This window comes from Synchytrium microbalum, assembly GCF_006535985.1.
Source record: "Synchytrium microbalum strain JEL517 chromosome Unknown SmJEL517_scf0018, whole genome shotgun sequence".
Taxonomy (NCBI): Eukaryota; Fungi; Chytridiomycota; class Chytridiomycetes; order Synchytriales; family Synchytriaceae; genus Synchytrium; species Synchytrium microbalum.
In genome coordinates, this window is record NW_022158367.1 from 295,560 (window position 1) to 322,095 (window position 26,536).

Below are 26,536 nucleotides of genomic sequence, written 5' to 3' on the forward strand. Positions count from 1 at the left end.
CCTGTTCAAATTCGACGTGTATGTTGTTTGACCAATCTTCTTTCTTTAGTCAGATGCATTCCTTCGCATTGGTGGCAACTGAGCATATCATACATATCAAAGATCATGTAGTAGCAATTTTCCATGTTTTTCATTGTCGACTATATTAGTCTCATACAGACTCACAAACATCTGTCGAGGTATTTCCTTTCCACTTTCGTGCCTTCATCGCTACCTCAAGCAATTCTATAATCAACTCTGAGGTCTTTTCAGAATGATCAACATAGCTTCAAGTTCTAAGTGTAAAAGGAATATGGTTAGAGTTCATGTGCTCTAACAATGTGAATTGTGTTCAATGTTGATGTCCATCATAGATAGACAGTTACATAACAAAGGCAAGACACAGAGTCGCAAGAGATGAAATATTAATCATTCGTTTACTCCTCACGAGCTTTTCTAATCCAAACGACATGCAAAACACCATGTTTTCAACACATACCTCAAACAAGAGAACAAATTTTTCAGAACGAATCAATGCCTCAATCCTTCCTTCTAATATGTGCAGATACCGCCGGTGTGCAGCTTTATGCTCCTCTTGCACTTCATAGCTCGTCAACTAACATCAAACACTGTTGATCTTTCGCTCGAGTGTACTACAGGTAAGCCAGTTAAGCCAATCTTCGGATTCGATTTACGACCCGTGGCATTTACGCGACACCCATGTCTGTCATTTCATCGTTTCAACCGGGCAAATTCTCAACTATGTCGTCTCCCTTGTTTCAAACGTCAAACTTCACACATCCATCATTCGTAAACAAGGATGAGAAACATCATAGTACTCATCACGCTCCTAGTAGCCCTCCTCAATATAAATCACTCTAAAGAAATCCCTAGCTCCTATTGGAAGACTCCTTCAAACAGTCTAGACGTCAAACAAAACATTGACATCCAAACATCATCTGCTCAACTAGCCAACGTTGGTCGTCATGCTCTCATCAAGAGGACAGAGCAGCCTGAAACACGTCAAAGGCGTCAATTCTCAGTAAAGGAAGGGCTGATAAAGGTGTTTGATGTACTCGTCATTGCCATCCTGTCACCGATATATGTATACTTTCATTTCCTTCTGGTCGTCTTTGGTGCTATAGCTTCAATCAGTCGATTCTTTTACACGATGCTCGAGACAATGATCAAAGCAATCAATATGTCATGTCTGATTGGTACTATCGAGTCCGTGTTACTGTTGGTGAGTTTGACAGCTCGAAAGAAAGATGGTGACAAGTATTTATACGAAGCAGCCAATATACTGACCAGTACTTGATATAGGTTACCTCTGATGCACAAGCAACTTTTTGGTTGAATAAATTGTTGATAAGTCGTTCAGATGAGGTAAGATAAGCAACACACCACCATTTCACCCCAACATTACAAAAGCTCGAATCTCTGACACACTGTCTGCTATAAAAGGAAAAATTAGCAATCCTAAAAGCAGTTGATCGACGCTTTATTGAACAAAACATGCATGGAAGAAAAATACTCCCAGCTCTCCAGCTTGCAGGATATGCTGTGCTCCAGCCTGTATCCACGATCGGATTGTATCCTCTCAAATGGAGCTTCCAGATCATATATAAAGTATCCGACTATATGGCCAGTGCATATGACGAAACTCTCGACGATATGGCATCCATTATCCGTAACCGAGTCACTCATCTTCGAAGCTCACCATATCGTCTGATCGAAGTCGAAGCGCCAGAAACACGTGATGCCTCTGGCTGGCTCACGCGAAAAGAAATTGAGGCATACAACGGTCGTGGATGGACACCTCCTGGTGGTCCTGTAATTGGCGGTGGATTTGAAGCTGGCGAGTCGAGTGGTTTGATTAGGGATGGTGGCAGCCGCGGCGGCGACATGTTGACTACTGGTCGGATTGAGATGAGTACCTCGAGACTTGGTGGCCTTAGACCGTCTGTAAGTAAAACAAAGTTTGCTGGGATTTAACTGTTCGAATGACTGCTATTTGACAAATCCTCCTTCTTTAGTCAGATACGTTTCCCCGAATTCGTGGCAACTGAGCATATCATAGCTCTTGTAACAGCAATTTCCCTTGTATTTCATTGTTGAATATAGAGCGTCTCATGTAGAGTACTCAATCGTCTTTCTAAGCAGTGCATTTCCGATTTCGCGCCTCCTCAAGCAATACCATTAAACACTTCTGACATTTATTTAAGGAATGTGCGGTAATGGCCTTTTCAAGCGATTTCTTGCGGGCATCCGCAGTTGATGTCGACTGCGTCGCAACATGGTTGCACGGCGAGGGAAACGTTTAGGAGGATTTCGGGGTCGTTTTCACAGAGCTGTGTGGGGTAAAATAGTGTGGTTGGGAGAGCAAAAAACGGAGACAATCAAAAGTAATAATTGTAAATCAACACTCGTTGGGCACCTTGCCGCTTCCATACACATACCTGGACAATCAATGGTCTATCAATTGCACCTGTAGTAAAGCATTCAAAAGGGTACGAGGGCTGCTCTGCGAAGAAACAAGGCACGAGCATGGGAGTATAGCATAGTTGAGCTCCATACCGTCTTGAGGTCGGACTCTCAAGAGTATTACCGACAACCGTATTTGCCACAAACATCGAGACAGGTTAAAGAGCCTCATCAGTCTCGAACTTATCATGGAAGTGCAAACCGTTGAAAATTAAAAAGTAAAAGTTAAGAAATAGAAATCCCATCTGATTGACGGTCAGGTCAGCTCGTGTATCTAACGGGATGCTTGTAAGCGATTATTGCTGAATCTTATAGATTGCCCTTCTTGATCTAGAAAAAAGAAGGGTTGAGTTGTGATGATCTGACTTATTGAGTGACTTTCGTTTCACCTGCTCACACGTCCCACCAGCATCCGTAGCAACACCGCTTACACTTGTCTAGCAAACAGCTTGCAAGCATAAAAAGAAAGTTCCTTTGCAGCGTGGACATGAGTCATCAAGATCCTCTCAGCAATCAACCACCATACAAACCACACCAAATCCACTTCAAATAAAATAATGTCTATTGCCTTCAATTTTCTACACATGGGAATCCTCTCTTTCAAATGATGTTCTTTACACAAACCCTCTCCACTCCCTCATCAACCCAATCCTTATCCACCTCCCTTTCTCTCTCTACTTTCGTCGTGTCATATGAGGTTGACAAACCCAATCAATCTCATTTTCATCAACGACCATACCACCGTTTCCAGCTCTAGCCTTCAATTTCTGACGTTGTAATTGTCGTTTGTTGAGTGATGTGCCAAGTTTGCCACAACATGCACGACACAGGCCTTGAGTGCAGCGATTGGAGGCGAGGTTGACGCCACATCGACAGAGATCGTTGACTTTGACTATTGTGGTAATAGAAAGAGGCTGTTAGAAAAAAGAGCCGAAAAATTCCTTGGCGCGTTTGAATATGCTTTCACAAATGCACCTCCTAAATCACCTTTCTTGTCAGGCCCATCACCACCATCTCCCAACTTGCGTTTCCCATTCACATCAACTCCAGCATCACCATCTTCAACACCATCTCCATTCTTGACGGCCTTCCCATTCCTTCCCAACGTTGGGTCACGGATATAAGGCTGACACAAGTACTCTGGAATAACCATATATCCTCCTTCATCAGTCCCGAACGTTTTGATGACTTTGACCAATGGCTGCATTCGTTTCTTGTAACTGTCGATGAGAATCTGGCAGTCGGCCATGGTTGCGACATTGTTGAGTTGTTCGCGTAAGTCGGGGTATGCGATGATTACTGGGTGGAAGATTTTGAAGAGGTGGGATTTTATGCATCCGAGGTTTGATGATTTGGGTGTTGACGTGCAAATGTCGAGGAACTATCAAGCAAGAAAAAATCAATAAGGAATTTAAACTTGACGGTAACATCAAACGAGAGCTTACCTCTTGAGCGATTTCGTATATGACAGGATACTTGTTTGCGAAGAGCGCTGGGTTGTATAGGTTTCCCTCTACATACGAAAGAAAGTATGGGTGGGCCTCGCATTGACGTGTCGACCCATCGTGTGATATTCTCACCTGCGCTCATAACCCCGTCAGCACCAGTAGCATCCAAACAAGCCTGCACATCTTCATAGTAGAGGATATTCCCATTGGCAAATACAGGTATAGTCAACTCTTGTCTACAAAACGAACCATCTAAGCAAAAACGAGCAGTTCAAATGACTTCAACATGGCACATACTTGATCCTCCTAATCTGCTCCCAATCTGCAACCCCCGAAAACTGTCCCTTCTGCTCCCTCATCCTGCCATGCACAGTAACCAACTGACATCCCGCATCCTGTACCATCTTGGCATACTCGATGCTCTTGTTCACATCAGGATATACACGTATCTTGCACGTGACGGGTATGTTCAAGTTTTCATGCAGGATTGTAATCATGGACGCGATTAGTTTCCAGTCTTCCATGAGGAATGCGCCGTAATGGCCTTTTCGAGCGATGCCTTGCGGACATCCGAGGTTGATGTCGACTGCGTCACAGTATGGTTGTACGGCGAGGGCGGCTTTGAGGAGGATTTTGGGGTCGTTTGCACAGAACTGTTGTGGGTGAAGGAGTGTGTTTCGGTGAGCACAAAAGTCCACATTCAAGGCAACTCCACCCACGTTTAACATCTTGCTGCTTCAATATACTTTACCTGGACGATCAATGGCCTATCAAATTCACCAGTAGTAAAGAATTCAGGGGCATACGAGTGCTGTTCTGCAAAGAGACGAGCGTGGAGCATGGGAGTGTAGCATAGCTGAGCTCCATATCGTCGTGAGAGAATTCTCCATGCCTAGACACGTTGTTTGAATATGGATTTAGCGTCTGAAGTCATATGCTGTAGTCAGATAGCCGTTCGATGGGCATTGAAACAGTACTGTTCAGATTTTTTTTGGTCAGATTGCGAACTGATACTCCTTGATCCAACACCAACACCGACAAGTAAGAAAGCTTCATCCTTCCAAGCTTACATATTCAGATTGATCAACCTATTCGTGATAACACTAAATCAGTACTAGCCTTCAAAGACAGCACCAAAAACGAAACACAATAGCTTACCATAGGAGCAACGACATATTTCGGGCTCTTGAGCACCTCACGGTAGAAATCATATCCACCTAGTTTGGTATTGGCACCATTTGGAGGGTCGATGATCATGCTTGTCATAATTGCTTGCAAGTTGTTTTGAAAAGCACGACGTGCACGATGACTTGGCACTTGGGATCCAGTTGGGATATATTCATAAATTGAATGCACGATGCAAAATGCAAAATATGATCTAAGAGGTTAAAACGTGTCGCTTTCACGCGTTACTTTATCATATTTAGGTGCTTTTCAAACCGACGTAACTGCCAAATAAGAGAGATCACGACCATCAACACGATCAGATGCAAGACAGGTAAAGGCGGGATATCCCTTTAAAATGTCACTATTTCGTCACCTCTGACAGGCTGCCTATCGGGTGGACTTATCTGAATCTGAGGCTCAATAGCGTTGTTGCACGACAAATCACAGCCTCAACTGCTGCTACAACTCCAATAAGCATAGAAAACCACCAGATGCACATATAGCACTCACTGCTACGCAACAAAAACTCTCTCTCCCCACTCCATACCCCATCATGGACCAACTAGACAAAGCATCCACCAAACTCCTAAACACCCTCCACAGACTCACGGTGTCCGTTCTCGACCAACGAAACTCCAAGATATGGGCATACGGTGGACTCCTCCTCAGCCTAATCTCAGGTTTAGGTGGTGGAGGAAGCTCATTAGTGTTTGGAGGTACGACCAATATAACGCAGGATCAAAAGTCTGCTCTGGCTGCATTAGATGAGTATGTTGTTGAGGTTAATAAGGGTATTGGTGGGCTTCAGGATAAGAGTGCAGCAAGGGAGAGTGTTAACAAGACGTTGGCTAGTGCTGCTACGCTTCTAGCAACTATAAATGATAAGGGGTATGATGGCAGATGGACTGCGGAGGCTAGGAAGGGGATTCAGTTAGAGTAGTAACAAGACATTTGGTATAACGTTGTAATAGTATCATATATTATATCCTTTCATGGTTGTCTAAGTCCTCTGTCCGATCCTGTTATTATTCGACAGTTCCAACACCTTCAACATACATGAAACTGTCACAGAAACAGTATTTGTTTATGTGGCAGATGCAATAGCTCTCTCGTCATCTTGTTCTGCTACCACGACCTCTTGCTCATCGAGTATGGCTTTTCGGCACATGGCTAGTGGAGGAGGGCGAACGACATCGTTGAATAGGAGTGTGCCTAATTCGAAGCATGTTGGTTGTCAGCTTTTTTGTTCTCGTTCAGAGACTTGGAAGGTAAGCATAGATCACAACACATACCGTATAAGAGAACGGCAAATCCAACAACTTGTAAACTCTTAAAGTTCTCCCAGCCCAATGATAACGAAATGACCCATATAAATAGTGTCCTACAATATAGCAAAGATGGGAGGTAAGCTAAAAATTGCTTCAATCGCAACCATACATGACCAAAACCTTGCCTGCACGTATCAATAGTACTCCTAGCCGTAGCACTAACACTCCTCGTAACACTCAACCCAAACCAATTGAAACTAGCAATACTAAAACATATCGCAATCCCCGCTCCCAACACATTCGGATGTCCCACCATCTGATTCCACCCCACAACCACATCAAAAAACCCACCTGGATCGTTCCTCCCATACCCGAAATACGTTATGGGTACTAGTATAACCAGAGACAGTAATCCGAATACACCTTCTAAGCCCACAGCCTTCATTGCAGGTAGGTCGTAGCGAGACATGAGCAGCTCTTCGATTACGAATTGTGCGGCTGTGAATACTTGGGCAACTATAATCATTGTTACGCCGATGGGGGCGTTTGGGTTGGCGATGAGGTATGTATTGTAATGATTGGAGAGGGTGTTGTACATGGTTTTGTTGTCGTCGCCAAGTGAAGGCGCTGTGGGTGCCTGGCCTTGGACTATAGAGGCCGAACCGACGAGAGCAACACCTGCAAACACTGCACATAGTGCAAACCATCGATAGATGGGATGATGGCGACGCAAGTATACTGATGATAGGGTTCCTGTAAAGAGCACTACACTTCCTCTCTAAGGAACATGGAAAGTTAAAAATCTTACTCGGACATAATAAGCAGAACACTCTCATTTATACCAGCATCTGATACACACTCGCAGCTACATAAATCAACCCCGCATTCATCAGCGTCGTAGCACACAAGTCACACAAAGTAGGCAACCACATATAAAAATTCCTGTGTCCTGTAAGCGGCAACCTCTGCTGTACTACAGCCAGCAACGGATCAGATGCAGATTGTGGCAGCTCCTCATCATCGTGTTCACCACCATTTGCTACTGGTCCTTCATCAAGAATGGGCTGATACACAGCCTGCTGCTTCCGTCGTGACTCGTTCCATACTTGTATGTAGTACACTATAAGACACAATGACTCGCCTAGGAACATGTTTGCTGTCTATGGTATGAATTGAGTTGACGTGGCGTTTTGATGATAGCAGAAGGTTGGAGAATTGCACGAACCTGCCATATGGGCTGCTCGAATGTCTTTGCATTGGCAGGATCATCGCAGTTCGCAACACATTGGAGATCTTGGAACTATGCGAGGAATTGTGTTAATGTTTGATGGTGAAGATATGCTCAAAATGACCACAGAGAGTCATAGAAAGAGGCGAGAGCGACTTGCTTTGTTCAAAATTGTGTTTAAGGTACCAGTTGCGAGCATCTACATTAGAATAAGACGTTGAATTAAGTTTGATCATTTTGATGAAGCAGTTTTGCAACTAAGGTATTGACAGACAGTGGGATTAACTTACTCCAAACACTAGAAGATACGTCCTCTTATTAGAGGCCATTGTATACGGATTAGAGAATTAGGGATTAGAGAAAAAATTTCGTGGTAACTTGGAGCTAGTTTGATATCACAAGTTTCAAAGTGACAAGTTGACAAGACCAGATAGTGGAACTGAATTTATTCCATACAAAATATGAATGGACTTGACGATGACGACGTCAGATCTACGACATCTGAAGTATCCTTACTAGAACAACTCTCGAGATCAGAACGCATCACAGGGGTTGGTCAACTTTTCGGTCAACCGGGATTGTTTCAGGACAGGAACTAATTGTTTTGTTAATATTAGGGACGTGTACAACTAGATTGGAGTACTCTACCGCCGGACATTGGTCCCATCTTGCCTGATTCCGTCAACAATAGGACGAATAGATCGTTCGTGAATACGGCGTCAAATACTAGACCAGGTATCACTACTTGATACATGAATCATGATATCTTATGTGAACGTTCTGACTGAACATGTATTAATTATAGCAACCAACACAAGACTACCACCACGACCACAACAAGCCGAAAGTCAACCACCTCCTAAACCAACAGTTCTTCCATCTCCACCTATAGATCCACCATCGAATACACCAAAAGAACAAGAAAAGGATAAAAAGATTTATAATTTCCATCAATGTCATTTCGAGATTGTCAGGAAACGGGATTTGCTTGGTGATGATTCGACGAATGAAGGGCTTGGGAATAGTATGCAGAGTACTGGTGCTGGTGCTAGTAGAGGCATGTCTCTTGAACGTGGTACTTCTGGTATGTGTGAATTGAGGAATTGATCACCGGAGTGAAACGATGGACTCTCACAATGAATCTTTTAGAGGATGCACGAGAAGATCAACAAGATCTAGATGATTTATTAGGTCGTTTGAATCGGATACGGAACGAGGAGCCTGTTATTAGTGTAGAAAGTGTATGCATACGGAAAGCCTGGTGTACTGATTTTTGCTGGTTCTCACACACACTCAAATATCTGTTTCCTTTTATCCTTGCACAATCTAGGGTGGAGGAGAAGTCTTGCCACAAGATCCAGATATGACGATGGATGACTTGTCAATTCCATCACAGCCCAACGGGTTTGGTGATTCAATGATGTCTACCAAGAGCAAGGTATGATAGGTTTTATTCTTGGGAGGTTTTTTTGCCTTTTCTAACTTGTGAATATCGCATTTTAGACAAGAGGAATGGACTCATTCGCAAGACATGAGCCGTCATTCAGAGCGTCGATACGTTCATCGACAAGGTGTGTGTGAAATGGACCAAAAAGGTATCACGACAATCTATCGATGAATAGCTAATTGATCTTTGATCCGCAGGTCATCGTTCCTGAATGTGGAAACCGCGTCACATCTACATGCTGAACTATCAGATCTATCAGCTCAACTGAAGGAGAAATCAGACATGCTGCATCAACGAGCTCGAGATCTAGATGCTAGAGAACTCAAATTGAAGGAAGCTAGTCAGCGTATGAATGATGATGTTGTGAAACGCGTTGGTGTTGAGGTTGAGAAGCGGGAGCAGGCATGGAAGAAGGTATTGCACGGGGAGTTTTTTTGGAGCAAAGATCTCGTAATACATAGATATTACGAGATTTTTTGCTGAATGGCTGACACATTCCTCAATCCAGGACGCCGAAACAATAATCCTAAAATACGACGAAGCACTCCAAGATTTTGCCAAAGAAAGCAAACGAATGTCATCATCAGTCCGTGAACTAGTCACCGTAAACCGCTCTCTCCGCGCCCAACTGAAAGACTCTACACTCGACACCGAATCTCAAAGCACAGTCATACAAGATCTCACATCTCAATTGAAGCAAGCTAGAGATCGCAATGAGCGGTTAAAAGCAAGTTTGCAATCTGCTAGTTTGGTCAAGCCGCTGGTTGTGGAGGTTAAGGAGAGGAATAGAGAGAATGACAAGTTGGATGAGTTGAAAAGGATTGTGCTGGCTGGGCATAAGAGGAGCACGTATACTGCGTGTACGCAGACGGTGGAGAATATGGGGAGCGGGAGTGTGTTTGGTGGTGAGGAGAGGGGGCAGGTTCGGAAGGGTGATGTTGAGTTGGTGAGTCGTTGCAATTTTTGATCAAAAAAATAGTGTTCGGAGCCTATATAATCTCGATATGACTTTGCTAAACAAAACACCTTTTTGATAGAATACGTCCAAGGACATTCTGATTGACTACTTGTGTGAGATACATCGATGCTCCTTGCGTGATTTTGGCAGCAATGTTCAACAGACACAGGATCAAGATGAATCGTTTATTTCCGCTCGGAATTTTGTTGCTGATGATGTTATTGATGCTATGAGGAGGAAATCTCGTGATGTGAGTTCCAACTGTATAAACGCAATTGCTAATGTCGCGACGTTTTTTTGGCTAACGACATAGACCATACTGATTCTTTCGGGACAGATTCTGTCAAGTATCATGACCATTGTGAAACAAAATGAACGGTGTCTCTCATCATATCTCATGGAATTCATACTGTCGTTTGTTCGACATGGGAATCTAACTATGCAGCAGGTACGTTAATTCTGGTGACACAAACAATAAAAAGAGTTCCTGATATCGCATTGTTCTTAGAAACATAGTCTTTCAGACGTAATCTTCACAGTCTATACGAAACATGAAATAACATACGATACGGATGACACAACCATCGCGTTAATGCAAATGGTTCTTCTATCTACTGTTGGACAATATAATGTTATTGAGGTTGTGCTGGATGATGTCGTGTCGAGATTGGTTGATGGCCATGTGAGTTATAGCATCTTTCTCATGGGTCTTTTTGTTGTTGTGGTATTGACGTTGCATGATGTTAGTTCAAGCATGTGTTTCTGGAGAATGATGGTGTTGAATATGTACATCCATTGCTACGGAGAAGTGATGGGCCTAGTGTGCCGCTGCTGGCTAGTGGTGTGCTCCTAAATCTTTGTGCTGATGGAGGTGAGATGGTGATTTGACTTCAACTGTGGGAGGTTTGTCGTTAAGAGACACTCGAAATGTCATTCTAAAGACATAATTGCCCATTTCCGGTTTTTTTTTCAACTTCGGCTGGTAACTCGCTTAGACACATTTCAGATTGGCTACCAGACTTCTTGACGCAATGCTCAAGACCTGTCGTAGTAAACTCTTGTGCAGCAGCACTTGGACAATGTGTTGACTCTATCAACGGGCATGGCGATAAGATGGCTCCTGTTGCTGAGAACGTGTCGGTTTTATTGCAGAAGTTGTCTAAGATACCGTAAGTTGCGTTTACAAAGGCCTTATTCCGGTAATGATACGACTTGACGTACTTCTTTTGTTGGCTTAGCAACAATCACATACTCTTCCGATCAAATACGACACTGATGGATCGGTTGAGTTGTATACTTGATGAGGAGAACAGTGGTGGTGGTAATGGAAGAAGGCAGTTTTCAGAGTTTCTGATTCTTAATGTACGGAGTATAGTGAGGAATCTTGCATAGAAGTGTTTGTGATTGGTGACATCGGTTATGTGTATGGCGACGCCTTTTCCACTTACGTTTATTTGGTTTTCTGAATTGTGAATGTTTCCATTATGCGGTCGCTGTGAGCTACGCCGCTGTTGACATCATATAAGCTGCATACCGATGACTATGTAGTTTCCTCAAGTCTACAGTACTTTAGTGCTCTTCAAATGAAAGCGTCCGTCCAAACATTAACAATGAAGAACGACACTCGAACTAGAATGTATAATTCAGCGTGGTTGAACAGGTCTCCAGCCGCTGGCCGACTAAATCATAATAATTTACAATCGGATTCACTGAGCTCATCTGCTCCCAAAGAGCAGCAAATTTCTACCTTTTTGCAACATCAACAACAGACATCGTCAAACAGTCCTAAAGGCACTCAACTAAGAGGCGGACGTACTGAATCCTCAAACAATTTTCATGCGAAATCTCAGCCATCATTCTTTCCAGATTCTCCCTTCCTTTATTCGAATGCATCATCATCAACATGGCTTGCAAACATTTCACCAACGTTGACAACATCATCAGTCAATAAGTCAATTATTCATGATAATGGTATTAATTCGGAGCAGGGAAAACCTCGTTTCTTGGTGGGAGTGATTCTCAAATCTCGGTTTGCTGGACATGCTGTTTTTGATTTCACGAGGCTGGATGATGGCGTCAAGGCTGGTTTCAAGGTTACGTGTAAGTGATGATATGTCAATCTGATGCTTCGAGAGAAGAATGGTGCTAATTTTTTGAACGTGTCCTCTAGATTCTGATGATGAGTCTCTGCCGGTACAAAAAACGAACCGCCTCCTAGTACAGGGTTAATAACTTCCAAGGTTCACATCCTCTAGGACTTCATATGTTTGGATGCAAAAACTTCAGCACTGTTTCTCCTTGCGGAGCATCTTGTACGTGAATGGGACGGTATTCTTGCCAGGTCAGCACAACGGCCCTCGAAAACTTTTAGACTCAGTCTTTCTCTGACATCACCTTCCGTAGACTTACTTCATACACTGAATCGTACTCAGCAATCTACATGATGATTCATGGCGAGGGTGGGCAACACCTACTATCTCGAATACATGTCGAGTTATGCAAGAAAGGGCTTCACAATGTACAGGTTGTTTCTGTTGGGAGTGCTATGCAAGTTTATCAAGTAGTTTGTGGTATTATTGACGGAGTTAGCCAAAAGATGGGTGCTGTTCCATTGGTAAGCCATGATCAAGTGGATGATACATAGCTGACGTTTTTTTTCGCGATGTTACAAACACCTAACATGTGTGCTTTGGTCTCCAGGATCCGTCACGTCAGCAAGGCCAAGAATGCTGGGATGCATTGATGAAGAGTGTTGGGATGTCGAGCATGTCGTTTTATCGTGAGTTTGGATAGCCAGTCTAAACTACTATTAGATTAATAACCTATCGTTGGCGGTAGAGCTGGAACTACTCCAGCAAAACTTCAAATCCTTTGGAAACTTGGCCTCTGCCAGTGAACAGGAAATCGCCCTAGCACTAGAAGGAGACGACGAAACAGCAGCTATGATTTACTCCTTCTTTGACGAAGAATCAGTTATCTGACAAGATTTTGTATGCTTACGTGGAAGTGCCAAGACCTCAATATAAAGGATACAATCATTCGTCAAGATCAACTCTGCGGGCTTTGTGTTTGTATCCAACAAGAGTACTTTGATTGCTGCTTCGAATACCTGTCTTGTGAAAGTGGTGTCGTACCTTCGGTATGAATTGAGCACATTATTATAAGAGGTGACATCTTATTTCAGACCTTATGTCAGACTTTAGAAGGATCTCGGGAAGACCAGCACCAGTATTAGAGATTATTAGATCTGATACGGAATGCGGAGGTCGTGACTAGTGCAAACGTTTAAGCATTAGCCAAGCTGTTTCGTTTGGTTTTTGCCCGTATCGCATTCCCTTTCTTTTAAAGACAAACGGAGGCGAAGTCTTTCACCTGGTCTAGATATTTCTAAGGGCAATCTTCACAGCGTTTCGCTGTCCATGGAGTTGACGGGTCGCTTATGTTTACCAAGAGCAAGGTGTGACTCTTGAAAGACCAACGGTCTATTTCTCTCACGCTCAAACTCTTGAGTATCTCATCCTTATGTAAGGAACTTCTTTGCAGGACATGAATTATCGGATGCAGCATCTAACTGTTCATAAACACTGTTTGTGTGCCACATCACCAGTAAAAAAATTAGCTCTTAGCAGTAAGACGTAATCGCTGTTCGCTCTTTAGGATGAGATCCAGGAATAAGCAATCTGCGCTCATCCTAATGTACATACATTTATATACCATCACATCCTATTTTGATAAGGACTTTTCATGAAGGGTAAGGTGAGGAGTACTAAATATTCAACCAAGACAACAACTGTCCTGGTACAAGGCTTTTAGTGTTTCTAATTCATCATGTCAACTCAATAGTGACATAAAACGCATCGTTGTGGTCAAAACATTGAGGGTGTAGGTGCCAAAGCTAGTTCGGCACTTTTCTTGGCTCTATTGGTCGCACCTACGTTGACCTGTGGTTGATGTGATTTCATACATCCCATCATACTGGACAATCTACTTGATGATTCACGGTGACAGCACAAGGATCTATCTCGAATACATGTCGAGTCCTGTAAGAATGGGCTAGTAATGTAATTTTTCTTTCTGTTATTGGGAGGTGCTGTGCAAGTTCATCACGTTGGCTGCGATTTTAGACGGTGGGAGTAGATTATGGGGGAGAAACATTGTCAGGCAAGATCGGCTCGTGTCCTGAGAGGGGCTTTCTCGCCTACGATAGAAACAACCTCGATGGAGAGTTAGAGCTCGTCATATCGCCAAGCCACACATTCACATAACCTGTAATGTATTGTTTGGTCGTAAGTAAGAGTGAGCAGCGAAAAAAAACGTTGGCAATTGATAGTGGGTACCGTTTGTCCTTGTGGAGCTTGTCTTTAACACTGATCTAAAAACAGCCTCGTTCTGGAAGAGCTGATGGAACCGCCGCCTTGGTTTGCTCGTGTTTGATGAGGAATCACTGAATGTATTAAGTATTTACAATTTCAACACTATTCGTGTACCCCATTGTATTGATCTTCATCGTCGTCCCCATCTGCCTCGTGCTCGTATTCTACTCCTTCCTCCTCCTCTTCCACATACATATGTCTCGGCGACGTCTCTTCTTCTTCCTCCTCATCTTTACCACCAAACGACACTTCAATAATCCCATAATACCAATTGAAAACCAACACGGCTCCAACAGCTCCCACCACAGCTGCAACATTCCCCATCTGCTTCTTCACCTCCTCAGAATCCAGTTTGCCACTACTACTAACCCATCGACGCTGTATATTGTTTCTGATTCGGTCTGGTAGTGATGTGATGTATGTCTGTATAGTTTCAAGAGTTGTTTTCTTGGGTGCGATATGCGTTGGTGGTTTTGAGGCGATTAGTTTGACTCGAGCTGTATAAGCGAGGAGAGATGGATGAGAAAAGTCTAGAGCGGCAAAGAGATGGGGTGCTGGGAGTGTTCGGATTGCGTGGAATGTTAGGTGTCCGTATAGGTGTGCGTCGAGTGATGTTGCACTAGCGTTTGGATGGAAAAGGTAAAAAAATGAGAGATTCAAAGTCGATTTATGCAAGCAGCCAAGACACTTACAGCTTTCCGAAAAAGTAATCCTTGCTGTCCAATTTAGCTGATATCGACTCGTACGCTTCATTAACTGCTTTGTAAACCTGGTATTCAAGAGTGAAGAGCGGTTAGTGGTCAACAACAAAAAACAAGTAGCTGACACTCGTAATTCCTGAAATACAGGTCTATCAGCCTACCTCATCTGAATTACGATACTGTGATAATCGAGCTTTAACTCCTGCAGGATCATAATGAGTAAAGTAGCTCACAACAGGTTTCACTGGCAGAGTTCTGTAAAGCAGGCTTTCGTCAGTACGTTCATTCTCTGCTTTGGCAGATTCAACCCAGCGAGTGTATAGCTGATGAGGAGCGTGTGAGATGAGGGGAAAAAAGAAATGATGAATGTATTCAATACCCAAGCATCATAGAGTATTTCCTCGACCAGTGTCGTATACCTATACAGTGCATTTCAGCTTAAATCCGACCAAATTAATCACATATCTACAGAAACTCACGCCAAACAATCTGCCTTTTGTATTGGAGTCAAATGGCTGTCCAAGTCAAACCCCTGTTGACACAACTGAAGAGTATAAGCTTCAAGCTTCCATTTTTCGCTCCAATTCCACGTTGTTCATTCACTAGCCTTCGTTTTCAGATACGAAATAATGTTTGCAGCACCACAAATCGAGTCAGCTCCATCCTTGAGCATGGGCAGCTCTCCTATGAGATGTTTTGTGTTAAATCCTGATGCACACCAATTAAAGATAAAGCATACCAGTTTTAGATATATTAGTATCTGTGGTCTCAACCAATGTATATTGAGCACCAGTCATGCTCAAGTATGCCTATATAATCACCAGAAGATGTCAGGAAATTGCTATTCATTTGAAAACTTGGCAAATTGGACGCAAAAGAGAAAAGTGCTTGTTTACCTGGACTACGAGACTGAATGGATCTCTTGTTGGAACATGGAATTCCTTGTCTGCTGGGAAGCAGTAGAGTTCCATTATTGGATATGCCTCTTCAAGTGATGTTTTGAATTTGTGATGTGTCGAGAAGTGATGATGGTCGAGTATTGGGAGATCGTGGAAGCTGGATCGCAATTGGAATGATACGCTATCAATGAATGATGGACTTTCTCGATCTCTACGACTGTACATTGTCGTCAAACTCGCGACATTTGACACGCCGGACAAGAACACCAAGAAAAGCGATAACAACGCCCATACGATTGCTTCCAAGCTCCTTACACCTTTCTCTACGTTCAGGTCATATATGAAATCTTACATGGCTATCGGAAGGTTGGACCACCGGTGTGTCAGGCTTTTGCGCTTCACGGACTTGAACCGATGTGGTCACTAGTTGCAGTGTCAAAGGTCTCTATGTTGTTAATGTACCTTTTCTGTCGTCAGATCTGAACTGAACTGGAGTGGTTCAGGTTTATTGGTTCATCACCCCGTGATGACACATTATCCTACTTTTTTTCGCCTTGTGAGGACTTGAGTTAACTTTGACGATATAACGCACTTCACCATGCTTCCATTAATGAGCTTCGCCGCCTTGTGAGGACTTGAGTTAACTTTGACGATATAACGCACTTCACCATGCTTCCATTAATGAGCTTCGCTTTGAGGTGAAGTTGAAAGTCTGGTTTGCAACCAATGAGTTATCCTTTTGAGTCCTGGGAAATAACGGACAGAAGATGGAACTCAGAACTTCAACGTTGGGAACTATTCTGGGGCCCTCTGCTTATAATGATTCAACTTTTGGCGCCGGGAGTCGGTGGACCTCGCAGAAAAGTGATTGTGTTGCAGTCAACTGGCACTTCTGGGACAGGCAGTTTGCTTCTGGAACAGGCAGTGAGGCAAATGCAGACCCGTCTTGGCATATCACCAAAGCACCCAATTTGTAATGAATACGGATGAAAAGGTCGTCAATAAACTGCATATGCCGAATTTCACAACTCACACACATGAAGGGTTTTTGGGTACGTGTTTTTATTAATTAGAACTTGTCTGACGCGTTGATACTCATCAGGTAGGGATAATATGATGTCAAACTTCGATATTAGCGTCACTTTGTACTGACACGTCACAGATTAGCTCGAACGATCGAAATTGGGTCTTGAAAAACTCTTTTATATCAACAATACCCAACAACAGTGTTTGCGAGAGCAGGAAGGAGGGACTACTTTTATAATCGAATGCTATTATAATTAGCATTTATCTGTATTGTAAGGTATCACCTTACTAGGCTGCTTAATACCGCTATTAAGGCAACATCAACCCAACATTTGACCGAAATCTGGTAAGTCATTTTGATGTACCGTTCTGCTCTAAAATCGATTTTCATTCATCATAAACTACGATTTTCAGGCTGACCTGCTCAAATCCCACATAGATCCATCAGTTCCCAGTGATCATTCGACCCACATCTTGGCACATGCAAACATGCTGCGACGTGAAAGTAATCCTGATTTGAGAACCGCAGCTCCTGTATCTTCATCTTCGCGTGTATCGTCTTCGTGGCTAGATGAGGATGAGGAAGATGCTCTGGACACGAATCAAGCAACATTTGCACTCAGTCGCCGATTCACTGCCCCGACTCTCGACAGTTTGGATATATTGATACCAGCAATCAGACGAGCCTCGATTCATGATCGGGATATTGGGCGGCATGATGCTGCTGGCAACATCATCGCCCAGAATGATGAAACGAAGGATCTGGTTGTACAACCATCACCAAATGTCGTTGGTAACGTGATCTTGTTGATATGAATGATTATCTTTTCTCATTGATGACTGATTCACTTCTATTCATTTAGTTCCTGAGACGATTACTCCCCAACCGATTCCTAGGACAACTACTGGAAGGCCGACATCCATTGTCTTGCCAGCTCGAAACTTTACTCAATTTCCTCTGTATTATGACAGCTCTCCATAGTGAGTGTCTATGTTGATGGGAATAGTTGGGTTCTATTTTTTGGTTTGTGTTTTGGTTGTCATCTGTTGAACATTGCCATCGCTATGTGGAACCCATCAAATTTTCACTATTCCATTTCTTATTAGTTCGGATGCATCAACATCTCCCATGGCACCAGGAATTGTTGGAATGCAATCACCGTTCATTCCGCCTCCTCCAACTCCACCCAACGTCCCAAACTCTTACGAAGGCTTTTACAACTACTACAGAACTCCAGCTCTGCCTTTTATCAGTTCATCATATCTACCAAACTCACCATCACCCTTGGGAAGTCCATATTGCGAGGGTAGTACAAATAGCAGCAGCAGTTACAACCCGTCTTCACCTTCTCCTCAATCGCCTCACCACTATTCCACACCCCCACGTTCTTCACAACGACGTGGTCACCTCTACAACAACCAAACCCAATATCAAAGCAACAATTACAACAACAGCAGCGACTACAATAGTCAAAACAGATCAAATCACAGTTCATTGAGTCGTGACAACAATGGTCGAGCATCACGTACTTTTATGCGTGATCACACGTATCGACGATCACGTGATGATGGGTCTCCCGCTCGATCTCCTGTTCATTCACCCATGCCAGAGATTTCAACTCGATTTGATGATACGGTGTTGGTTGTTTGGGTGATTATTTCAAGCTTTCCTGTATCAGATATTTGCTTTTCATCCTTTTTTTGTTGACATGGTTGGAGATATGCTGTTGGATAATCAATAGTTCAATTTCTTTTAGGTTGGAAATCTACCTATTGGAGCTGGTGAACGTGTCTTACGTGAACATTTTGTGGGCATTGACATCAAGGTGTGCTCTAAGTTCAATTACTCCTTTTTTGCATTTTACCAACGTCCAAATACTTCATAGGAAATTGAACTTCACGTGGAAAGCTTCTCGTGTTGTTTATCCTTGATATCATTCTCTGATGTTGAACGAGCTTTGCAATACGATTGCTCAGCCTTGAATGGCAATGAGCTCAAAGTTCGTCGTATCAAGGCCAAGGTAAGCCAAAAGAACCATCATGATCCTTGCAACTGCCATCCAGCTACTGATACTTGTTTCACTCCACATATAGCCTGGTCATCGCTACAATGCTAATTCACCTGGTCGTACTGATACTACGCCACCTCGTCATAGCAATGTCGCAGCTCGACTGTTTGCTACACCTCCATCTCGATCATCTCCAAATTTGTCCGGAGGAGATATTGCTACTGCTGAACAACAAGGAGCGTTTCAATACGAAGATCGCTACTTTATAATGAGTAAGTGATGATCAGGTCTTTGAATTGACGTATAATACCATCATAGCTGTTTTTCGGATTCAACTTACACAGTCGATTACTTCGTTTTTCTTTGCCTATCTCTACCTTTCGTATCTTCTTTAGAATCTTTGAGCATTGAAGACTTGGACATTGCAAAAGACCGAGGCTATTGGGCAACTCAACCCAAAAACGAAACAATCTTGAATCGAGCCTTCCATAATACTCGTAATGTCTACTTGATTTTCTCTGCAAACAAGAGTGGTGAATTCTACGGATGTGCTCGTATGGAATCTGGAATTGAAGGATTTGATGATCTTGAATTATCATCTTCTCCTTCTTCTTCTGCAGCTGGTATGACAGATGGTGATACTCCTACGACCATTGAATGGGCCAAAGTACCACCACCACCTGGAAATGATGCTTCTCGTCTTGATGAGTACATTCCTCCGAAATGGGGACATCCTTTCAAGATCAAGTGGATTGTCATGTGAGTATGTGGTGAACTGGCTGAGGTTGAGGTTGTGGTTTCAATGACATCCACTGATGGCGATAATATTTTTTTCGCCAACACGCCAACATTGTTCACTCATATTTTTCATTCCATTTACAATACTAGTCACCCGTTGCTGTTTCAACAAACAAAGCATCTGCGCAACAGCTGGAATGCTAATAAACAAGTCAAAGTATCTCGAGATGGCACAGAAGTTGAAACAACAGCTGGTCGTCGAATCATTCAAGAATTTCAAGCTGCTGTTTCTCGATCTGCATCAAATGCAGCGAATCGTGAAAGCGGAAGAAATGAAGAACTGGAAGACGATGGACCACGTACCGCGTCACTTTTTGATACTGAGTCATTGACTTCTTCTGGGTAAGTGACATATCTTTGTGAGGCAGCAAAATGGCAGCAAAAAAAGTCTTCGTCACAAAGCATAACTGTCAACCACTCCTTAACAGATACACATATCAATCCATGTCACAAACAATGATTGGATCACCTGTCTCAGCATCACCATATATGGGATCATTCGACAACTATCTCCATCCATTACCTGGATCTCACATCTACTCGTCTCCACTGATGGCCCATGACTTGATGCCGAGTCACAGTAGTCGAAAAGCTGAACAATCATACACTACCCCATTATGAATAGAAATGGGCGGTGCTGTTTCTTTCGTTGTTGAGAGAGCTTGGCTTGTGGTGCGAGACTATGAAAAGAAGTAAAACCGAAAAAAATGATAAAGGTAGTTGAAGTTGTAAAGAAGTGTATCTAGTTGTTTGATTTATTGTGTTTTGTGAATTTGGTTGTCAAAGTAACGAAATTGGAAAGGAAATTTGTAACAAAATATAGAGGATTGTTGATGCGATAAATGTTTGTGTATTTAAAATGTTGCACATGCCTACGAAATGGCTGCAAGTGGGGAAGTGAGATGGTTTTTGTTACTGACGCAGAACTGCCGCAAAGCGCTCTTAAGACAAGGCCTCGCTGAGAAAAGTAACTTCGAAAATGTCATCTTTATGGTAGTGAGTATAAGCTAGCCCTGACGAGGATCTTTGGCGCTGGATACTACTGTGAATATGGTTGGTTTCGTTGATGTTGTTGGTTGGAAAGAAGAGGAAGGTTGTTGCTGGTGTTGCTGGTGACCACACGAGTAATACTATGGCATGTAGCTGCTTGAGTTTACGGGTCCACTTGAATCCGTGAAAGCTGCTGTACACGTCATCAAGGAGAAACTGAAGAGTCAGAAGGGAACGATAGCGCCAAAGAGCATCGGATCGTTCTAATTTACTACAAGCACCTATGAAATTTCAATTCAAAGACTGATCTCCTGCTCTTTTCAAATATTATACGCATATCATTGCAAATCATGTAGCAAGATCAAACAAGGATGGGGACATTAAAGAACATCGTCTTGTCATGGAGTTATCGTTTACTTTAATCGGATTCAAGAATGAAGGTTGCTTTACTACCGTAAAATGTCCACATCTAAGGTGAATATTGCTTATGGTACGGATGAGGTGTCGCAACGAAAGAGTCAGAGAGTTTCATGATATCAAGTTTTGCGCCCTTTTTTTGGCTATTGAGGGTATCATGCGCTGTATTTCAAGTCACCGGAAACGACGTGTTATATCGTCGCTCTCGCCAACTACGAGAACAAGCTTACAAACAACAAGATGTAGAGACCACCCGCTTTTTCTTTTTGTACAAACCTTCCACTCGATTTATAGGAAGTTGAAGTTCACGTGGAGAGCTTTTCGTGTCGTTTGTCATTCATGTGATTCACAGATGCTAAACCGACTATTATTGCTCAGTGTCAATGGCAAATGAGCCGTTTTTTCAATTTACGAATCTTTCAAAAACTGCTCGGAACTTGAACTCCAAGCTTACAGCTTTTCGCACTGTGTATCATTGAAATCACCTCAGACACTGAAGGTGCTATTCAATGTGATTGCTCAATGTCAAAGTGCGAGGAGGGTACAATTCGTCGTAAGAGGTGAGCATAACAACTGGGATTTTGATGGTGGCTAAAGCACTATTTCGCTCACCTTTGGCCTTTATATCGAAGCCATTGTTACAATGAGTGGTCGAAGTCTACTCCACCTCGACACTAAAAGGTTGCGCCTCCATTGTTTGCTACCCTTCTATCTGGATCATCTTTCAACTGGCTTGAAAGAGATATTGCTACTGCTGAAAGACACGGAACAGTGGAGAGATAGATGGTGGTGGGCGTTGAATGGGCAAAAGTACCCACTACAGATAACGAAATGTCGGTGTTTTTGTCTTGGAAATGTCGGTGGTTATTGTCTTGATGAGTACATTCCACGAGCTAACCAGGAGTAAGGCTATTGTGACGTAGCACCGTGCTGTTTGAATCACCTTCATGCGTCAACCAGTGTTTGTCTGTTTGTCTCACTTTTTTTTCATATATTGCTCTCACCGTCTACCTAGTCAACCACCCAGCATCTCAACAAAACGACCATCTTCGTACCAGTTGAAATGCGAAACGACCATCTTCGTACCAGTTGAAATGCGAGCAAGCAAGTCAAAGTATTTCGAGACAACCGGAAGTCGAAACAACAGCTGGTCGTTCGAACCATTCAAGAATTCAAACTTGCCGCCATCTCGATCTGCATATCAAACGCAGTAATCTTTGAAACTGCAAAGAAAGAAGAACTTGAAGGCGATGGACCATAAACCCGATCTCTTTGGATACTGATTGTCATTGTCTTCTTCTCGGTGAGTATCTCGACACCCTTTCTCCTTCAACCCAAAAAAGTGCTCGAGAGCATCGGAAATAAGACTCCTTGGGTTTTCCATGTACATCCATGTCACCAACATTAACTGAACGCCCGTATCAGCATGGCCATCTTTCAGGCCTTCGACGCCAGCAGTCTTCGTCCACCTATGAATTTCACATCTACTCGTCTGCACTTGTGGCAGCAGGGTTGAGGCCGAGCTACAGTGGTTTGGTGGCTTTAATATCATGCAACTAATACATTGGAGAGGCTTTTTGTTCTCTTGAAACTTGGTTGAGAAAACCTGGGGAGGTTTGGCAGCACAAAAAAAAACCTCCAAATGGAGACGAAGAGGAGAGCTGCATTAGCAGCTGTGGGTACACTCAATTGGCGTCTTTGTAATGGTTGTGTGGTTTCGTTTATAAGAAGATGTCAAGCCCAGAAACGTTTGTAAGCCCAACTGTAATGGTTTTCAATAGACACCAAATGACATCTAGTGCACCATGCTTATACTTGCCATCCATTTACTCTGACCGGATACCTCTCTCAGCAATCGTTCCACAAACAGAAGTCCGACCTTGGGTGATGTACAATATGGCGAAAGGTGGTTTATATAAAGACTTTTTATAACTACAGAACTGTAACAGCCAATGCTTTTGACTAGAGAGGCGAAAAAGGTAAGTTTTCCTCAATCACTCTTACGGTCGGAGTAGACCACATCCCACATTCAACTTACATCAATATTCCCTGCCTTGTAGTCAGCAGCACCGACGTGTGTTGTATGCTACAAACCAAACGAGTATCAGTACCATACCTGACCAAAGAAAAACCGCCAATAACCATAACATACTCGAAACGTTTCCTTCAACGGCTCCCCAATAACAATCTTCCCCCCAGCTACTTTATCCCTAAACCCTTTCGTCTTCCGTAGCCTTGCAGCAGCAGCTGAATTCTGTTTGGCTTTCCGTGCTGCATTACTATTACTATTAGATTTGGATTTCGATGATGATGATGCCACACCCTGTTTATTGAAGTTCGGGTTTCCGATTCCTTGATATTTGGGGTCTTTGGGTAGTGATGACGTGTCTGTTGGGAAGACTGATGATAACGCGATGCCCATCTATGTTAAACAAGTGTGTTAGCTTTCTCGTGAAAAGAAATGTGTTTTTGTGTCGTCGAAAGACGCAAATGAGAAAAACCTTGGGAATGGATGGGCAAGGAGCTGGTATGGAACGATATTCAGATATTGAATCCAATTAAATGGAGTGGTTGGTCGCTTCTGTGTGATTTTGGGAGGTTTTCTCCAATTGCTGGTGGTGGCGAGTGAGCAACCTGGTTTTTAAGCTAGCCCAGACCCTGCTGTGACAGTTGCTACGGAATTTTTTGTGGAGAGTTAAGATTGCTATTTAAACGTATATATATATGATGAATTGAGCGCGTATCTGGTATGGTTAAAGCGTTTCTATCGCATTCAAGAGCTGGTTTCTATTTGACTTTGCACCATCAAAATCTTGACAGAAATAAGACAGTACCTTGTTATGGCTTAGAGAGAGGTACAGCAGGCAGCAGCATATAATCCAACATAGTCTGTATATAAATAGGAACCTCCTCTCTCTCTCTCTCTCTTCCTCAAAATCCAAAATAGTCAACAAATAAATCAACGACGATGGAAGCAGCCTTCAGCACAATGGACAGACTAGCTGCTGGTCTATGGCTGGACCCGAATATACGAGAAAAATGCAAGATCAATACGAAACTAGACGCCTGTCACTTAACCATTGAATTACTGCGATTTCTCAAAGTCAAGGTCGATCATGAGTTCCTCAAAACATCCCCAGGAACGTATGTAGATGAAGCATGGCATTACATATTGGATCATCATGATGTATGTATTGTATATCTCTGTGTTGTGGTGTGTCAACGCGAACGTATTTCGGTCATTGATGACGTTGTTTTTTTGCTAAGACCCATTTTAATATATAGATCGCATCTGGGGTATATCGGATGCTGGGAGTGATGACTGTCATGCACACATTCACACCAATGTACAAGGACGAAATCGAAAAGATGAATGTGAGGTTGACGACAATGGCATTGATGAAACGAGAGTTTCAGGCAGACCCGTGTTTGCGTTGGTGGCAGCAGCCGGGTAGTGTGATGGATCATTTGAGGGGTTATACGGCGTTTAGGAATGACGTCAAGGTATGCGACTTGATCGTCGGTTGTGGGACTTTCTCTGCATGCATGCATGACATGGCAATACCCTACTTACACTCGTTATTACATAGTACACTGTATACGGTAGCTTCATATCAACCGAATCCTCACTAAAAGAAATCGCAGCAACCGTATTCGGTGGCGCTGCAAACGAATACCAAATACTCGACTTTGATCACCATGCCGGTATACCACGTCCACACAATCCATCTGCTACCATCATACCACACACACCCGCTGCCGCTAAGATATCAGAAGGAGAATTCATCCTAACAATCAAAACACGAGAATCAATGTAGAGGTTGACGTGTTTTGGAGGCGAGACGGGTGCAGATGCGTTAGATTACCTGGCACATGTTGTTGAAGGGTTTGATAGGAGTGAGTGGCAGGCTGGTGCTGGTGGTGACGATGTGAATCTTGAGAGTATAAAGCTGGCTGATTATAAGGAGCGTGGGTTGCATCTAGTACGAAGAAAATGTGATGTCATGATTAGTGTCTGAGGAGGAGATGAACAATTTACATAGTGTATAGTGTTAGTGGAGAGTATGAGTAGTGCTGATTGGCAGTTGGTCGCAAAACAAGATGATGAAGGGGGATAATTGGTGGTTGATATTGGGCTTTTGTATTTAGCTGATTCCCAACAAAGTATATATAGGTTGGTTTAGTAAGTTAAGCACTCTACTAAGACGGGTTCAGATGTTTGAACCTTGATGCCAACATCTGTGGTCTGGAGAGCGAAATAAGATTATTGCCTTCAACATGATTGACATGTGCAGATCTTGACATACTCCGAGCCGAGACTATGGACCCGTGGGTGCTTGAACGCAAGGTTGTGCATTTCTTGGTTTTGTGACACCGTGCGTGACATGAAAAGTCAGTGACCTTTGAAAAACATCATGAAAAGAAAACAACAGTCACCCCCCAATCTTAACCAGCACGAGCAAAACACCTACACAATCAATTGTAAATGCTTGTCCTATGATGTATGGCCCAGTTCCTAATTCTCACCCCGTTTTATCGTGCATCCAACCAACAAAAACCAACTATCTTACCCAACAGCAACAACCGAACCGTGATTATTACAACACTAGTACACCTCGTATAGAAAAGACGATGCTAAACCAACAAGAAACAATGGCACAACTAGTACACGGTGCACGTAGATTCGATCCTCAGTATGCACAGGCACTTGCAGAAGAATTGTTACGGTTTTTGATTATCAAGAAGATGCATCCACTGAAACATTTAGTAGCTGGTCACTTGCTGGATTATTTATGGCATTTTGCATTGTTGAATAATGCGGTACGTGTCGCAGTTTGGTGTTTCATTGTGGTTTTGATTGCTTGGGTGTGTGATGTTTTGAGGTTGCACATTTCTTACGCACATGTCTTTTTTTTAAGATTGCTGAAGGATTGTACGCCATGCTGGGCGTACCGATTATATATCATAGTACGGAACTCACATATTCGAATGAACTTGATAAGGCGCATGGTAAGAGCTTCGCATATTCGCACAGTCGAACTTTGCTCAACACTAGTATGCAATTGCTTAGGGAGGCTATTAGCAATGTCACTGATACACGACCAGCCCGGCTGCAAACCAATACTGAAATACTGGGATCAGCCCGGAACGTACTTTTCACAGCTGCGGGAGTTCCGTGCGAGGAATCGGAATACCAAAGTATGCATTCTTACACACATTATAATCCCTTCCATTCATCTAAAACGTGTGTACATCAGGCAATCAAAATAGTGTACGGCTGCATAGTCTCCACAATCGACTCTCTCCTCCGCATCGCATCCGAAGCATTCGGCGACGAGCCACA

General features: G+C 43.1%; 5 protein-coding genes across 5 annotated transcripts; 1 reads left to right on the forward strand and 4 right to left on the reverse strand.

Annotated features, from left to right (window-relative positions):
* Positions 1–3,137: 3,137 nt before the first annotated feature.
* On the reverse strand, positions 3,138–5,168 carry SmJEL517_g03481 (uncharacterized protein; the record flags this gene model as incomplete). The annotated part of the gene is made up of 8 exons (XM_031169409.1): positions 3,138–3,355; positions 3,439–3,844; positions 3,909–3,976; positions 4,044–4,147; positions 4,209–4,564; positions 4,663–4,803; positions 4,982–4,999; positions 5,070–5,168. 8 exons carry the CDS (start codon positions 5,166–5,168, stop codon positions 3,138–3,140), a joined length of 1,410 nt encoding a protein of 469 aa, XP_031024653.1.
* Positions 5,169–6,162: 994 nt separating this feature from the next.
* SmJEL517_g03482 (uncharacterized protein) lies at positions 6,163–7,903 on the reverse strand (the record flags this gene model as incomplete). The annotated part of the gene is made up of 6 exons (XM_031169410.1): positions 6,163–6,290; positions 6,371–6,459; positions 6,538–7,124; positions 7,189–7,506; positions 7,572–7,646; positions 7,865–7,903. The coding sequence occupies 6 exons, from the start codon at positions 7,901–7,903 to the stop codon at positions 6,163–6,165; spliced, it is 1,236 nt and encodes a 411-aa protein (XP_031024650.1).
* Positions 7,904–8,035: 132 nt separating this feature from the next.
* SmJEL517_g03483 (uncharacterized protein) lies at positions 8,036–11,371 on the forward strand (the record flags this gene model as incomplete). The annotated part of the gene is made up of 14 exons (XM_031169411.1): positions 8,036–8,125; positions 8,192–8,309; positions 8,380–8,658; positions 8,724–8,815; positions 8,905–9,012; positions 9,078–9,145; positions 9,219–9,435; positions 9,530–9,967; positions 10,059–10,229; positions 10,293–10,427; positions 10,488–10,661; positions 10,727–10,850; positions 10,986–11,148; positions 11,218–11,371. The coding sequence occupies 14 exons, from the start codon at positions 8,036–8,038 to the stop codon at positions 11,369–11,371; spliced, it is 2,331 nt and encodes a 776-aa protein (XP_031024651.1).
* A 3,083-nt stretch (positions 11,372–14,454) lies between these two features.
* SmJEL517_g03484 (uncharacterized protein) lies at positions 14,455–16,177 on the reverse strand (the record flags this gene model as incomplete). Its single annotated transcript, XM_031169412.1, has 7 exons — positions 14,455–14,971; positions 15,045–15,121; positions 15,215–15,376; positions 15,433–15,472; positions 15,677–15,737; positions 15,793–15,862; positions 15,950–16,177. 7 exons carry the CDS (start codon positions 16,175–16,177, stop codon positions 14,455–14,457), a joined length of 1,155 nt encoding a protein of 384 aa, XP_031024656.1.
* Positions 16,178–23,124: 6,947 nt separating this feature from the next.
* On the reverse strand, positions 23,125–23,614 carry SmJEL517_g03485 (uncharacterized protein; the record flags this gene model as incomplete). The annotated part of the gene is made up of 3 exons (XM_031169413.1): positions 23,125–23,154; positions 23,231–23,278; positions 23,345–23,614. The coding sequence occupies 3 exons, from the start codon at positions 23,612–23,614 to the stop codon at positions 23,125–23,127; spliced, it is 348 nt and encodes a 115-aa protein (XP_031024657.1).
* Positions 23,615–26,536: the final 2,922 nt, after the last annotated feature.